This window comes from Pterocles gutturalis, unplaced genomic scaffold (genome assembly GCF_000699245.1).
Source record: "Pterocles gutturalis isolate BGI_N339 unplaced genomic scaffold, ASM69924v1 scaffold36773, whole genome shotgun sequence".
Classification (NCBI taxonomy): Eukaryota; Metazoa; Chordata; class Aves; order Pterocliformes; family Pteroclidae; genus Pterocles; species Pterocles gutturalis.
This window is the reverse complement of record NW_010119311.1, coordinates 6029-23513: the sequence shown is the minus strand read 5'-3', so window position 1 is coordinate 23513 and position 17485 is coordinate 6029. Positions and strand designations below refer to the sequence as shown.

Below are 17485 nucleotides of genomic sequence, written 5' to 3'. Positions count from 1 at the left end.
ACGATTTAGGCAAGAATTTATATAATTGATCTAATATTTAAAACAACACTGACCAGATCCTGCCTAGATTTGTGAGGAAGGTATCTCTGCAGCACATCGAGGTACAAAGTCCTTCTCCTCTGAAGATCACTCGGATACTGATTGATAATGTTCTGAAAAACCCACTGATCTTCTTCCTTCCATTCAGTGTTCCTACAGAAACACAAAACAATCAGCCCCAGTATAACCTAACATTTGAAAAGGAGGAGTTTGGTTCTAGGTTATTTTTAAAGGCATAACCTTTCAGGGGGCTTTCAATCCTGAACCTGTAAACTGGATGTTGGAGCAGAGATGGGAAATTTAGATTTACTTTAATGAAACAAAGCAAACCTAGATTGCTTTTCTAACATGACCATTTACTGTGCCATCATTCAAGTGAACTGTTCTTCTTTTAAGCTGGCTGTTTATTGGGGAATGATGCTGTGTTTCTCAAATACGGCACATTAATGAATAGTCACACCACACGGAAAATACAATGTGAAAAAGGAGGAAGATGATCAGTCTGTACCACTAAGCATTGAATAAATGATGAAAATGAAATGAAGTCACAATACCTGAACGTCGCTAAATGAGGAACTAGTTATAAAAAAAACTTCCGACAGCCATGAACTCATCAGCAAGGCACAAGAGTCACAATTTTTTAAAGTAGGAGATGTAGCAATCAGTATGTATTAATGCATTTCATAAAATTCGAGTAGCAAGAAGTAACATAAAATTAAAACAGAGTACCACAGGTTTGGATTAATCAGATTAGATTTTACCCTCAATCTGAACTCTTGGCCTTGAAAGGATTAACGTCAGGCTTTTATTGTCAGCATTAATGGACCAGCAGCACCACTAAGTCAGATCAAAAGGTCTCTCTATCCCAGTGACGTGTTTTCAAAAGTGACTAAAAGCGTAGGGAAAACTAAAAGAAGGCAATTGGGTGACTCTACCCCCCACGAATTCCTGCAGTCTCCAACTGTCTGCAGCTCTCAGACTCCTGAGCCAGCAGCAGTATCGTGGTATTTAATAGCACTGCATTCAGTAAGATGTTAGAACAACTTCATCCTTATGCAGGCAGAAATACCAGGTATTTAAAAAAGAGGATTTTCTTTTTGTGAGATGCTCATATGTAATTAATATTAAACTAGATTTTATGATCCAATCCAGCATTATCTCTGAAGAGAGAACAGTGAACACAAGTATTAAAAAAAATTCTATGTAATCCAGTTTAACACAACTTGTCCTTAAAAATACATTGTACAGTAAAACCACAGTGTATTGTCACCATTGAACAACATTCTGGGACACCAAAGGAGGAAACAAGAAAATAGCCCTAGACCTGTTAGTTTTAAGAAATGGAAAGCTTCACCTCCAGACATATCTCAAGAATGCAAGGACACAGTATCCTGTTTCAACAAGCTGTTTTTGAAGTCCTGTCAGGCGAGGGAACCCAATCTCTTGATAACACACGTCAGTCACCTTTTTCCTCTCTACTGGCACTTTCTGCTGTTGCATGCTTTGCTGTGAAGTCGGCACACATTTGGACAGAGTTCCACTTATCTTCACCTACCTGAAGGCATTTATTTTACAGTTTTCTTCAGGCAGACTAGAGGGCTTTATTTTTACCCTTATGGTCTTAAGAGAGATGTAACCTTTACCCATCTTTCTGGAGACAGCAAGCGATCAGAGGTTCTTTCCTCCCTGCTTCAATTCTTCATCCTCTGGCTTTCATGAAACAAAAATGATTCTTACTTTACTATAACATTTTCATCACAGAGTCATGATTCCAGGATCAGAATGGTGACAACTTAATGGTAACCAAACGTGAGGAAACATTAGAATCACTGCTCCCTAGTAATGAACACCTCGTTTCTGCCACTCTATGGGTACTTTTTCTGCATTTTGTTTTCCTTTGAATAAACATTAGAAATTACTTTTGTCTTTTATGCAGACAGCATCCCAATGAAGATGAGCAGGTAAGGAGAAATCCCATTCTACCTCTCTCAATGAACTCCAATGTCATTATCATGGCCATTAGTGCTACAAACACATCAAAACAGAGAGCCCTGCAGTAACCCCGCCTGTCCTGTACACAGAGAGCTTCCAGGGATGAAAGGAAAACACGAAGCACTAACTCTTAGCTGGCCCTCTGTGGTAGTGCTTTTGAGTAGCTTGCCTGTTTATCCATGGAAGTAAAATGAAAGCAACACACAGAAAATCAACTTTAAATAAAGACTGACTTGTCCAGAGGTAGCAGTATCCCACTGTGGACAAAGAGCACACACTGACTCTTTAGTCTTTGCTTTTCCATGGAAGAGAAGGGGTCACAGCCTGCGTTTGTTGACAGCTCCAGAACAATTCACAGAATGTGGCTGATAAAAACAGAATTGAGCAGCAACCCAACTCCTCACAGGCAGAGCACCAGCCAGCCCCATCACAGCCAGCCCTACGAGGTGGTGAGCGGGCCAGGTGAAATTCCACCAAGTCGCACCATAGTTCACAGCCCATCGACTTCCCTGCTCCAAACAGGACCAAACCCTTGCCGTGGGGGGATGTATCACAGTAAATGGTGCAAGCTCACACAGAAAAGCTCGCCACCGCTTCTATGAATACAGTTTTAGGACCAGGAATACTATAGCAATAATCCTACTTGGAGACTCATCTGTAGGGTAAGATGAATTAAGTTGTGGAAGGAGATAGCTTTCTCTCTACAAGCTTATGTGAGTTAGAGCTTATTCGTACTTTCCACCTATTTTCCTTTCTCATCTTATAAACTGTGAGAAATACCTGACAAACTATTTCCAGGAGCCAGCTGTCGCTGTTAAATCCAGCCATCATGAAAAGAACGGAGATGGCTTCGAAACAGAGGAGAGAAATGATCCAGCTCCTGTAAAATGTTTATTTGCAGTGACTGACAACTACCAAGCAAATGCTGGAGACACCATAAAAAGTGAAATTACATTAGCAAAAGCAGAATAGCAATGGAAGTGTTTCTTTATAGGTGATTGCTTAGTTTTCCCACGACAGGCCATGAATATAGATTTCTGAGCTGAGGTTTTTCTCATACACTAAGTCTAAAGAAGACAGTGCCCTGGAAAGTGAAATGGGGCTAAGGACTCCTTCCAAGAGGGAACAGCTGCAGTAATATCTTATAACCTTCGGGCTGCAGGTCTTGACCATCCGAGATCTCCAAAGAGAGGAGTCCCTGAGCTCTGGCACAGAGGTGTGTTGGAAAGATGTGCTGTTTCTGCAACATTTACTGCCCCTAAGAAAAGTGTCTTGCAACTGATCCTCAGAAATTACTGTTTTAAACTCCTCCCTTTTCTCTAGAGGGAGCTTTTCTATGAAATCAGTTCATTTATTAATTTTAGAATCTGTGTCATAATTTGATATTCTGAAGTATAGGCCTTCTGAAGAATAACTTTAACAATCAAATTAATTATTCTTCACTATGATTTAAATCTCTTTCACTGAAACTGCTCCTACTGATGCTGAACTGAGTACAAAAAATTTTTTTTTTTCTTAAGGTAACATCTAACATTATCTTTCCAGTCCCAATATTTATTTGTTAATCAGAAGAACCATAAAACCCTGCTAGCCTCTACTCAGAGGAAGTACCAGCCATCCTAAGAGAATGTTTGCTAGTTTATGGGTTGGATTGTGAACTACTTGTAATTTCTGAAAGAAATCCGTAATGCTCTTCTGTGAGTCCTGATACCCTTGTGTATGCTGCTGTTTGAACGCGTTGTTTTAGTGACAGTAATGTGACAGTTATGTGACAGTTCTAAGAGCTGAGATTCTCTTTCATAACAAACTCCCTTCGATATTTCTGACTGTATGGGTTTGGGAAGGAGTACAGGTCTTCAGTCTACAAGAAGCATAAGGCAGAGTAAGATACCTCTTGGTCAGGAAACATTACAAAATGAACTTGAGAGCAGGGAAAACCACTGATTCTGTGGTCTGAGGGCCAGCCTGGTGATCTCTGCCTCCAGCACACAAAGGCAGATGCACCAGTCGCTGCATCAGTTTCTGCCTCCTGCATCTCACATATTTCTCAGGGTTCACTCTGACTTGTATATTCCTCTACTGGTCAGCTAACAATGGATCTCTACGCTGCTCGGGAACAAGATGAAAAAATAAGGTTTGTGGAAGATACTCTGGGGAGCAATCAGCTGTAGCTAGAACTACAAGTAGTTTATTGTAAGTAGGGACAAACTGACTGCCAATGCCTTGGTCTGTCAGCTGTGCCAAGATTTGTCAGCTGTGCTGGGATTTTGTCAGCTGCTCATACACAAATAGCCAAAAAAAAAAAAATCCCCCAAAAACAAACCCAAACCAAAAGAGCAGCATGATCCAGCCCAGTGTATTCATAACCATGAAATGCATGGAAAATTTCAAAATACCCTGCCTGACTGAATTCAAGATGTCACCTCACTTAAACTTTTGTAACATTCCAAGGAAGATCTCATCTAAAATTAGTCTGAAAAGTGCCAACACATTTTACATTAATATTTAAGCTAATATCAGGCTTCCCCAGTGTCAAGCTATTGACAAACATTTACATGACTCAAATGTTAAAGCAGTCCTAGCTTTTCTTGTATGTGTCATTCTACTAGAAAACAGTACGATCTTTGTTTTGCTTCAGAACTGAAACACAGCAATTGTCTTATATTGAAGAACCCCGAGGCAGCTGCTTCCTTTGAAACAGATTTACCCAGCATTAATCCCTGGCTTTACACGTTCCAAAGAATATAAACAACTCAGAAGGGAAGCTGCCCCCTCCACCCCATAATCTCCATGTACCCTTTGCAATAGCAATGTATACCCATTGCCCTGCTGTCTTGTCGAATCTGCAGCCATACGGACCGCAACAATACCACCAAGTGAGATGTCAGCCTCCCTGGCTATTAATTATGTCACTGCCGATTGTTGTACCACAAACAGCCTGGTAAGAGCTCTGAAAAGAGGAACTAAATTTCCTTGACTCAGTCCTAACATGCCATTCATTTGAGAGGATGCTGCAGAGGATACAGCGCTGAACATGCAATACTCCGTTCATCCTTCACTTATTTAAATAATTCAGACATCCTTGGAAATTGTGGCAGAAATGTAACAGTGCTTAGAGATTCACCAGCTATAACGAACACATCAGTTCCAAGTCCACAGTTTGTGGGATAACTCAGGACTTGGGTATTTCCCAACACAAAAATTTGTGTTTCAGCAGCAGTAAAAGAAGTGAATTCAGATTATAAAACATTATAACGCTTTATTATACTCGAAAAAAACCAAATTGTTCTTCAGTTTCTAAATGCATTAACACTGTAATGTGCATTCTAGTAGGACTGAAAAGGAGACAAAAACATAGCAGACCTGAATATTATCTTATTCTGATTTTTCTTCTTCAGAAATTCTATCTACGCTGTGTCTTTGCAAACTCATAAAATATTTTCATGCAAATTAGACAACATAAATGTAAGAAGCGACAAAGAGTGTTGTGTCTTATAAACCCAGACCTTGGAAGTAAACAATCCTACAAGAAAAAAGTCTTGCTTTTTTTATTGAAAACACATTTTTTTAATGTTGTTGTGGATAAAATCGTAGAGACATAAATGAGCAATACATTAAAGATTTGGAGACCAGAAGGCAAACGAGAAAAGACCAAGCTTTAAATAAAATGCCTAAGATAGTTGCTGCTCGTTCTTTGGTGATTTCATACATTCCCAGCTAACAATACTGGCATACGCTGATCCAGATTGGGTAAGCTGTCCCACACAACCTACTCTTACGTCCCACCAGCAGATTGCTGCCACTGCCACTACCACCAGGACTTCTTCCAGCTACACCCCTTTCTTTTTTCCTATCTAGGTATCATAACTCCTTCAAACTACCACTGCATGTGTTTTCATGCCTACAGCCAAGCTTCTTTCCCTTACAAATACGGTATTTTATCTTCAACTCTTGATGATACTTAATTATCACTGTAAAACTAGCTAGCTCAGGACCTAAATTCAAACCTGGCATAGGAGCAATGAAAATACCATGGCAGATTTTTCAATGATTTTCATAGATTCTGTTGTCTACACTGATGTTTGCCTTTTATTCAGTAGCACACATACTGTGTGGATCAAGAGATTTAGATTTATGACTATTCACCAAAATTATGTTGATCATAAATCTGCAACTCAGTATCTCCTGGACTCCAGGTAGCCTCAGCAGAAAAGCTAAGCTTCATACTATCAATATATAGGTGTATTAAATGTCTAGATCATTATGAATCATACATTTATTTACATTTCTTTGTGATGAGAATTACTGCAGTGACCCAAAATTTCTGAAAAGATTGGACCTGTTTATCTGCCTTATAGATCAATACATTCTAGATCTCTCTCAGAAAGACTGTACTTTGCTGGCGTAAATTTGGCAGTGTAATTACCATACAGAAAGAATAATTCCTATTCATACAAAAGCATGCGAAGAGGGCATTTGATGCACACCAGATTGTTGGTTCCTTAATCCACAAAACATTTCGCTCATTATTTCAGATGAGAGCGTTTGAAAGGACTGCCTGGATTCTCTCAGCTGTGCAAACAGACACCAACTATCCCACCCCAGAGAGCTGGGCAGTGCGTCAAATGTTCTCTGCTCAGCGCAAAATAGAACCACCTCCAATGGTAAAGGCAACTGCAGGATCTGCAGATTACAAAATACATTGTAGTTATTTATTTTTATATCCAGAAACAGACATCCTTACCTGTATAAAACTTCTAACTGTTGATCAATTTCTTGAAGCTTAGCCCAGTACCCACTCGCAAGCTTTCGGTATTCATCGATAACTAAGGTCTTCAAATCAGGGTAGGGGCATTCCAAAGACAGTAGTGCTGAAGGAACTTCAAGGAAAAGTCCATTTTTCTCTTCAAAAGAATGCGCTAATGCCTGTGATGAAAAAAATGCAACTCAGCAGACTCCTCTGTGTTGTATTTTCTCTCTCAAGAAATTGCTAATCAAACTTATAAGGAAAAGCTTACTTTTGTTTTATAGTCTTCAAGCTCTCTTTCCAAAGCCAGGCTCTCAAGGGTAAGGGATTCCAAAATTGCCTTCTGTTGCTTCTTCACAAATCTGATCTATTTCATGAAATACGTTACTGTTACTTCTTTACCTTGTTATAAGACAAAAGCTCTGATTTAGAAACAAAGAGCCTGATCTCAGGTTCCACACTGCTACGTGTTTACAGGCTTTAGTGAAGCAGATTTACACTGTGGCAAGTAGAGGTTACTGGATACTCTGAATGCAAGTTATATTCTCGAAGTATTGCATAAAAAGAAATTAAAATGCTAAAAATACAGTTATAATAAATTGTAAAAATAAAGTTAAATTACCAACCTGCTGTAACGTCCCAAATGGACTGATCTTAGATTTCAGACAAGTTTCTTCTGAGAGGTTATACTGCATTTCAGACAGCTTGAATTTCAAATTCTCCTTGAGTTGCCCTATGGGAACTACTGCATTTGTTTGGTACGTATCCCGCTCCTTTGATAATTTATGCTCTATATCCAAATGAAACATAAAGCTTCCTCAAACACACAAAATATTACACAGCTCTGGGATTTCTAAATCTAAACCTGTCAAGACAGGGAATTAAAAACTCAAACAAATAATCAAGATAATTTTGACTAAATAAATAACCGAGAAACAAACAAAAAAATTCTCACCCAAGTCCCTCATATCCAAAAAAAAGTCGTGCTTATGGCTTTCTTCATCAAGAAAAGTCTTTATTTCTGCTTCTGCTTTCTGCCTGGAAGGTATGAATATGAGTTTTACAGAAGCTTTAATTTCTTATTCATTAAGTTCTCAAGAATGATAAGCCTCAAATACTCTAATAATTAATTGAAAAGGGGGATTCTTTGCCTGGGAGGGTATGAAGTGCAGGACTTAGACATGACGCTGGCATGGAAGCCACCCTCCTCTGAGCAAAAAAATCTCATTGATCTGCTGTGTACGTACAATACGCTCGCTAACAGACAAGAACAACATTAATGTTCTCTGTTACACGTGTGAGCTCAATGTGCACATCGAGAGACAGACTTTGAAGGCATTAAAAAGTGTCTGAAAATTTCTGATACTCCTACAAATACGTGCTCTCAGATGTTGATAGTCCAACAAAAGTGCCATGAGATCATCCTGGAGGTACCCACAGAACAACATCCACTCTGTCCTCCCCTCCCTTTGTGTGTTCTCACATCCACAGACTCCTTGCGATGTCCACCACAAACTCTCATGCTCTGCACAAAAAATTATCTTCAGTGCGGGTATTTTCATCTTTTGCTCTTAACGTTCCTTGAGTCAAGTATGCCACACCAGAATCTCTGTTTGCTGAAGTATTTCTTTAATAACAGCTAATTAAGGTTTCTCAGCTCTCACCTATTCTCACTCAGTCTTTTATGCTCTTGCCACCACACTTGCCGATGCTGTTTCAGCAGCATTCGCTCTTTGTTAATTTTTGAAACTTGCTCTGTTTTTTTAATCTGCAGGAAAAATTAAAGCTCGTAAGTATTTTGAATTTAACAGCTTTATCAAATGCCTTCATATGGAATTTTTAACTACAGAATGGTGAACCTAAAAGCTTTTTTCAAACTGTGTTTTTCTAAAGAGCAATGGGTTCAAATGTAACCAATTTTAATTTAAAAATTATTATTACTTCAAATCACAATTAAATGAGAGAAAAAAGTGAAAAAAAATGCAGTCCATTTTCTTTTTTGCCATTTTTCTTTTCTTCCCCATCCCTATTTCCCAGGAGGTGAAGGGGGTAAGATGAGCAGGAGAAAGAAAAAATACACTTTCCTACAGGTGGAAAGATGAAAGGGTGAAAGCGTGTCTTCCAAGAAAAAGAATTTCAAAAATTGATTACTAAAAAAAGAGTGCTTTTTCAAAATCTGTCCAATTAGAGAGGCTTTAAAAGTGTCTGAGGGCTTCACAAATACATTGCTTCCAACTTCAGAGAAAACAGAACTGCGTGCTTCTGAGACAGCTGGAGTCTCAGGTTAAGCTAGAGGAAAAGCCATGAGGGATGACTTGACGAGGTGGCAGCCAGAGGACTCTGGCCAGCCCACAATGAAGGAAAAAGGATCAGAAGCCATCTGTGGCTGCCAGAAGCCCCTGAGACAAGCCAGTGCTTTCTCATCCTCCCGCCACCACGACTGTCTTCTGCCCTCTCAGGGGCTACTCAGGACAAAGGGGGATTTCAGTTCAGAACTGGCTCCTTTCCCACTCCTCTTTTGACACCCTGCCGCCTCTTTCCTCCGTAACACCTGACCCCATCCCTGCCCCAGCCAGCCTCTCACTGTAAACCCTTCTGATTCCAGAGGCACCTACAATTCACACACATCTCCCTTTTCTTTTTCTCCCCAGACCTTCCTTCAGGCAGACACATCATTCTACTGCAGGATGGTAGCAAGACAAGAAAAAACATCCTGAAACTCTTGCCCTAGTTCCTAACAGGGAGAAATGAATAACGATGTCACTCCACACCTAGTTCAGGCAAGAAACAACATTCTGGGTCAAAAATTCTGGTTTTACACTTTACTTCCACCTGAGTGTAATCTGCTCTGTTTAAACACTTAAGTCAACCTTCCTGTCTGGTGAATTACTGCCTCTACGTTCACGTGCGCGAGACCACGGAGAGCAAAGCCCCCAGTGGCACGGTCTCCGCTCCCCCACCAGCTGGGCAAGCGACACCAGCGGGCTTCTCAAAGAGGAAAGGGGGAGAACTCTTCGTCACAGCACTCGTGCACAGATAAGCAAGAATCCCATCACTTCTTGAATCACAGCCTCTCATTCACCCACCTGCAACACTAAAATCTTACTTTAAAACAAAATACGTAAAATTGTGAAACTAGAAACATTTACACCCCTCAAATGAATCCGAGTTTAACACTTCTGGTCGACTATACCTTCTGTCCCATTTTGCTGAAGACTGTTAGAGCAATTTGTTATGCCTATTCGTTCTCAGATTGCTTGTGGCAGTGAAAAGAAATGTAATCATTGAATTTTAAAATAATTCACATTACAAATAATATAAAAATCATACCTTTAATTGAATTTTTGAAGATGTGATTTTTTCTACTGCAGCAAGTTCACGTAGATGTTTGTAGTCAATAGGTTTGTACTTCTGCCTGCAAAGGCCACTTCTCATAGGAACAACTGGATTTTCTAGTTATCACATAAAACACTAATTTCAAATTTTAGATAAATATTTTAAGTGTGAGCCATAAAATGAAAGCATTACAGATAGAAATTAGAAACAGTGTATTTTAAACATTGTAAATTTCCATAACAAGGAGATTGATAGTGAATGAACAGTAATCTGAAACAGACATAAACTAGCAGAAATTATATAAGAAACATTAACCATTTGCCCTTTTACGAAGAGTTTATTTTAAAAGGTTTTTTTATATGTGAATTTAAAGAATAATTCACTTTAAGCAGGGTTTACTAGAATTTAATAAGTTCTAACACAGAAATAATTCAGTTTCAATATATGCATTCTTATTTCACAAACTGGAAAACTACCTCAATGTTTTTTGTAATCTATGGACTGAGCATTAGCAGTAATTTTTTTCTAAAAGGTATATGAACTTCTAATTGTATTTAAACAGAATGAGTTGCATTTCCATTTCCCACTGAATCTCCAGCCACAAGAACAGCATGATTTCTCTATTAAACTTCTGTAAGCCCCTGGGAAAACACTAAATTGCAGAGAAAAGACCACACTTGGTTTCTGCCACATGCAGTAAGGATTATAACTGTGCTTTCTGCAGTCCTTCCATCAGTATCGGAAAGACCATGACAGTATTGGAAGAATGATGTCCAAAAAACCAGAGGAAGTAGTTCTGGTGAAAAAGCATTTGAAGTCAATAAAGATGTAACCAAGCTGGTCTTCCACCATGCAGGGAAGACAACTCACAGTGACCCCTTGAAGAAGTTTCACTGAGGGATCACCATACGGCCCAAACAACAGTCACTTCGAGTTTACCCTGGAGCCCTACTCTGAGCTTATGTTCATGTTACTAAAACCCACTGCCTCTAATGCTCTTCCGCCTTGGGGGTGCTCAGCCTGGAGAGGAGAAGGCTCTGGGAAGAATTTCGAACACCTTCCAGTGCTGAAAGGGGGCTACAGGAGAGTTGGGGGGGCTCTGGATCAGGGGGTGCAGGGACAGGATGAGGGGGAACGGGTTGAATCTGCAAGAGGGAGATGGAGATGAGATGTGAGGAAGAAATGTTTTCCTGTGCGGGGGGTGAGGCAGTGGCCCAGGGTGCCCAGAGAAGCTGTGGATGCCCCATCCCTGGAGGGGTTCAAGGCCAGGCTGGATGAGGCTTTGGGCAACCTGGGCTGGTGGGAGGTGTCCCTGCCCATGGCAGGGGGTGGCACTGAGTGGGCTTTATGGTCCCTCCCAACCCAAACCATCCTGTGATTCTGTGATCAGAATGCCATAGCAGCTTCCATACGCAGCTATTAATTGCACAGAGTACTTAATATGTAGTTTTATTCTAGATTGTGATAAAACAACTAAATTTGAAAGTGATAGCATACATACCAACATCACTAGTCCTGTAAGTTGTAAAGCATGTTCCACAGTCCAGTTCACTCATGTTTATTTTTTATGTATCCTTTCTGTCTGTTGAGAAACAAACAGATATTTTGAGAATAGCATCCAGAATGTTGGAAGCTAAAGACATTTAAAAAACGCATGCCTGGGGACCACCACGGGACTTGTGAGGGAATACATGAGTTAGGATAGTCCTAACTACAACATGAGATATCAAAGTTCCTTGCAAAATCCAAATGAAAAACTTGCAACTATGAAAACTGGCTTTGCTTCTCCTGCTAGCACTTGCTGTTCTTGGCACCCAGCTTCCCCACGCTTGCGTTAGAGAGGGAACTCCACGGTATGTCTGAATACAATGGGACAAAATAAACAATTCACCTCAAAAGATTCTCTGACTCTACTCACAAGACCACTACTTAGAAAGGGCATTTAAGCCTCCATCACCAGTTTTACAGCTGGTGTTCATTCGTGCCGCTGTTACAGTAGATACACCTACCATTGCTCTGGGCAAGCTGCTGCCGGGCAGCATCCTCGGAGCGCAGTGCCTGCACCAGCAGCCTGAGCAAATCCCTCCCGATCTCCATCTCCCCAGGCCAAGGGGAGGAACTGTGATTCAGCAGTTTCAAAGAGCATAAAATCTACTTCCATTTTTCATTCTTACAAGCATAACCCATGGACAATCATATGCAGCAGAGTTTTTTTTCTGCTTCCTCTTGCATTTCCACTCTAGTTCATGGAACATAATGCAAATGTTTCAGGAGGTATTTTAGTTTTTAACAAGAGCCGCTGGATTTTTCATCTCAATACATCTGCCAGTTCCTTTAAGCACCTTCATCCTTTTGCTTTTGAAGAAACCATTGGAATTTTTGCATTTTACAACCCTAAAACAGTAATTTCCACTATGTGAATGCTCTCATTAAATCCTGACATCTGTTAGTATTTCTCCTAGTTGTGGATTCTGTATTAAAATGGGAAAGGAAGTCAGTTTAGGGTGAGGGTTGGTATATTTAGATCATAATGACACTTGTACAAAGACCGAATACTTTGTAGGTTAAAAGATGACAAAATTAATTGACAGAAGTGGGTTAATTCTGGGGGTGCTTGCTCAACCTCTAGCCTGGAAGCTCCCTGTCTGCTGCAGCTGAGATTTTGCACTGAATGAATACTACAGCTTACAACCTGGACTTTACATTTAATGACTAAAAATTATTAATTTTTAAAGGTTTGCAGCTGCTTGAACAGAGCTAGTGAGTTACAGCTAATGATTTTTTCCATATAAAAAAGTAAAAATAGCTAAAATAGCTAAAGAGTAGAAATATCAATTTCAGTAAGAGTTTACTGCCTTAAAAATCCTTTCGCCTTCACAGATTACAACAGAACAAAACTTTAATTTTCAGACTTCTTTTCCAAAGGAAGATTATTCAGTAAGCAGCACTCCTTAGAAGAAACGTAACCTTCCTTCTCTTGCTCTGGTACTCATAGTATATTTTCCCTGGGAATAGGTTTGTTTCTCTGGGCTTTTTTAGCAGTTAGTTTATTAACATCCATAAAATGCAGCTTGAACCAAACACAGTATCCAGGAACCTGGTCAATCCATTTAATATTTGTGACCAGAAAGATAAAGATTCAAGAAGGTTGGCATCCTAGCATTCAAACTTTTAAAAAATACACTTTAGTATACAACCACAATGAAATTTGGGTACCACTCAAAGAAGAGAAAAGGACCTTCCCTTCCTTTAAACGTTGCATCCCAGTGGTTAGGATAGAGAGGCGTGAAGGAGGAAAATTTGGGTTTCCAATGCCCTTTCTGAAGGGTCTCCTAAGGATTGGAACCACAAGGATTCCCACATATCGGATGGTTGTCTTATCCATACATATGAAGGGATAACCTACTCTGAAGGTTTTTGAATAGCGCCTACCCCTCACATCCAAACATCCTAAATCAAAATGAGATCTCATGTCATTTGGGTGTTGAATCCAAAACTAGGGAAGAGTTGGAGCTCTTCAGTAGGTACATTAACCCAAAAAAAAAAAAAAAAAAAAATCCATCTGGGTCCCCTTTCTCGCTCTGCCGCAGCGTGGTCAGTCTGTAAGACAGAAAAACTCCAGAAGCCCCTGAGACAAGAGCGTTGGGAAGCCCTGCCTTTGTGCAGAGTGCCCCACAAGGCTTTGATCCACGGCAGCCAGGGCACGCCACACCATTTGCTGACCCTGAGAAGCACTTAGAAAGCTGTTCCTGCACTGTGCCACACAATGCTGCGTGCTTCCAGGAAAGCACCGGGGCGGCTGTGTGCCCTGATACTGCTGGGTGACTGTGCTCTCGCAGCACGGACAGGTGCAAGCCCCAGCCGAGGAGAGCAGCACCACAAGCTACGGCCATCCTCCTGCTCTATCTCTGCAATCCACAAGGTGCTCCAAAGCCTACGGGCGAGCACAAGGTTGTCTCCAAACACCCGAGCACAGGGAAGCTCAAGCTCGCATTTGTTCTCAAGAAGCAGCAAGGACAGGCCGAACCAGCGTGGTTCAGGTTCCTGAGAGCACCAACGAGACATGGAGCTACCTCCTGGCACCGTGCGAGGGCAAGGGCTGGTCAGGAGATGGAGCACCAGAATCAGGGTAACCTCTCACAAACAGAGAGGTGCTTCCTTCTCCACCCGTGCTATGACAAAAGGATGTCATTTTTACTAAAGATACTGCCACCATGGAGTCCGAGCCTGGAGACCTAAGCAGCAGGGGAAGGGCAAAGGAATATTTTAGCTGGAGAATGAAGAACTAGAGAACTCAGCAAATTTGGAGGAAAAGAAGAAGGAAAAAGCTGCTTTAAGGAACTTTGCCAATTAGTATTAGCTGCTCTACAGTTGCATAGGAGCACACAAACTATCTTTTCTAAGTATCAGCAATTCATGTCCAGGTTTAACAGAATGAACAGTCTCTTGCACAGTCAAATCCATATTTTTCATCCCCAGTGCTATTTCCAGGCTGGCTTCTGGTTATCCTCCTGCCTTCCCCATCAGCTCACAGTACCTGTGCTGGCTCTGTTGTACACGGCGAAAGCACAACAACACGGGATTTAAAAACAAATTAAAAGAAAAACAGGTCAGGGTCAGGAACTTCAGCTAGAAATAATCAGAAAGGGGATAGCACGTGACAGCTTTATTACTGCATCAAACCTTTAGTAGGGTTAAGATTTTATTAGGTTAAATAAAAAAAATCAGGCTGAAGAGACATTTCAAAATGATGAGTTACATCAAGGCTGGACAAAACATCTGTCTTTAGAAAAATAACTGCACAAGCAGCTAACAATCTAGTTTCTCACAAGCTTAAAACAAATTCTATTCCTCTGCTCTAGACAGTCAGGCTTCCTTCTGCCTGTTTTTTTTTGTTTGTTTGTTTCTGACCATCCTAGCACTACTTCTACTGATAAATTTGGGAAGAGAGTTCTACATGGTGACTCTCGCCTAGCCCTACATGAGGGCAAAAATAATTTATTGATGAAAAATTGAGAGCACTTGAAACCTTTAAGAGGACCGGATCCATTGCACATGCTGCTCTCTATGAAAACCTTTTATTCCTGTCCCCTGCCCAGCTGCCACGTTAGCGTCATTACACATTTTGGGAACCATCATCCTAATCTGGGTCCATCTGGCCAGCTTTAAATGACAAGCTTCTTCCAACACAAGAAATGCTGTCCTTTTTGAAAATAACTATGGATACTAGTAAGATTAGCAGCAGCATAGCTACCCCTCCAGTTTATTTATCTATCCCTTTGGCAAACTGTTAATATCCCTTCTTTCTGCTGACACGTTTCTGGTGTAATGTCAGCATTTTAACAAAACTTCACATATTTGTCTTAGCTTCCTCTCCTTTGAAAAGAAAGCAGGAGGGTACATCTGCAGGAACAGAACTGGTGCAAAAACCCCAACTTAATGGCCATTTTCTGTAATTTTAGGGCTACTGTGTTTGATGAAATAAGTGCTTATTCCCTTCCAGCCTGCCCATGTCTCTCTTCTGCAATGATGTCATATATTTGTATTTGATCTCAGCCTTTAAATGGACATTAGTTTCTGTTATCACAAATTCAACATTATGACTCCACTAAAACACTGAAAATTAATATTGAGATGGTTTTGGAAAGGGCAAGATGGGTATAAACCTGTACTTTAACTTCAGTAACTAGAATATGTACCAATCAAAATTATAAAAGCACTGCAAGTTAAATTCATTTCTGCTTTAATGCTGATACATCTGAAAACCTCCACAATGCTAGAAAAGTTCATCTAAGCCTGAATTCAGATATCCTGCTTCAAGACTTTGTTCAAACTTCAATACAGCCTCTAGGCTGGAAGTCTTGACGCATCTGTGATCTTAGAAAGACAAAGTACAAAAGATGAAACAGACATTGAACAGAAGCCTTCAGTACCCAGAAAACTGTTCCCCAAGAATGCTGAATCAGCTATGTCTACAACAGCCGTGACTAAACCTCTTAGAGACAGTGAAAAGCATAAGGCTCAACAATCCTGCTCCTCCTCCTGTTGGTAATTTAGTATTTCACTACAATTCAGAACTTTTAGGTAACAACAGATATGACCTCTTAAAGGATTATGCCTCTAATTCAGCTAAACACTGCAGTACATCCTTAATGCAAACACTTGCTGGTGCCCGAGGTGTATGACCTAAGCATATTCTTAAACATGGGAATACCAAATACTAAGGCAAGATCATACTCCCTTTCATTTAAATAGAAATTAAACTCCCCAAGTGCTAGTCAGCACTTCTGGAGCAAGCCGAGCCTGCAGCCTGACAATCACACCCATCACATGCTGCTGCTGGGGATGATTCATGGCCAGCGAAGGCCCCGATCCCACGAGCAGGAGTACTCCCAACGAGTTTAGCCGTTAACGTTACAGGAGCCTGGATTTCACTGCCTCCACTCCACAAGTCACTTGCACACCTGATCTTTGCAGATTTGGGTCATACGCACAATTGTTTCCTTTCAGACAAACTGCTGCTAATCAACAGATGGACAAGGTTACTGGGGGAGGCACAGCGTTCAGTGATCTATTTAAAACAAAACTTTTTGTGCATGTTTTAAACTACTAAATGCAAAATTGATAATATGAAGCCATATCAACGCTACAGAAAATACAGGTTAACAGCATAATCAGTGACAGTTTAACAGCTACTCATACTTTGTGTAAATGAAGGCTGCTTCTTTCACAAGGGCAGGTGTTGCAATCCTGTCAGTGGATCAGGTAAATTCCTAGTGGGCGTACACAATTAAAAACCAGAAATAAACCTCTGACTTCATTGAAAACTGTGAATACGACATCAGTGGGAACTTTGATTATAGACTAGGATGGATGTTTGCTAAAACATCCAAACTTGGAGAAAAAATCCCAAACATACAAGTCCCTTATTTTCAGTGCTCTCTTTTGAATATCTGGAAATTTCCTACTAAACATTTAGTGGAAGGTTTTTTTTCTAGATTTTAAAGTTTAAAGGAAATGTTAATTGCTTGCCTACTGCATGTTTCCATTCAAAGAAGAGTAATATCAACATGTAGTTCTTGGAACCGGTTGATCCTAATTATTGTCAGGGAGAAGAGGCAGAGAATCACTCCCATTGTAGGGCATGGGGTAAAAACAACAAACAAATAACCAGCCTTGTCCTCTAGTCAGATCCATTCTCTTACTCTAGTTGAACTCTCTGAAAATGGCACCCATCCAGAGCCTTTCGCTCTTGCGGCAGTCAATCCTTTCCCCAGGAAGAAAATACACAACATAATACTTTCATTATTCGGTGTCAAAACAGTTGCTAGAAGTTCTACAGTTTGATTATAATTTAAATGTGCATTCCCT

General features: G+C 40.4%; 1 protein-coding gene across 1 annotated transcript in view; it reads right to left on the bottom strand.

Annotated features, from left to right (window-relative positions):
* The window catches only part of CCDC148 (coiled-coil domain containing 148), a 44365-nt gene extending 32154 nt beyond the window's left edge, over nt 1-12211 (bottom strand). Inside the window, 8 exon segments of the mRNA XM_010076544.1 lie at nt 54-192; nt 6776-6957; nt 7050-7145; nt 7405-7568; nt 7734-7816; nt 8443-8546; nt 10109-10230; nt 12124-12211. Coding sequence (XP_010074846.1) covers nt 54-192; nt 6776-6957; nt 7050-7145; nt 7405-7568; nt 7734-7816; nt 8443-8546; nt 10109-10230; nt 12124-12211 — 978 coding nt within the window.
* Nucleotides 12212-17485: the final 5274 nt, after the last annotated feature.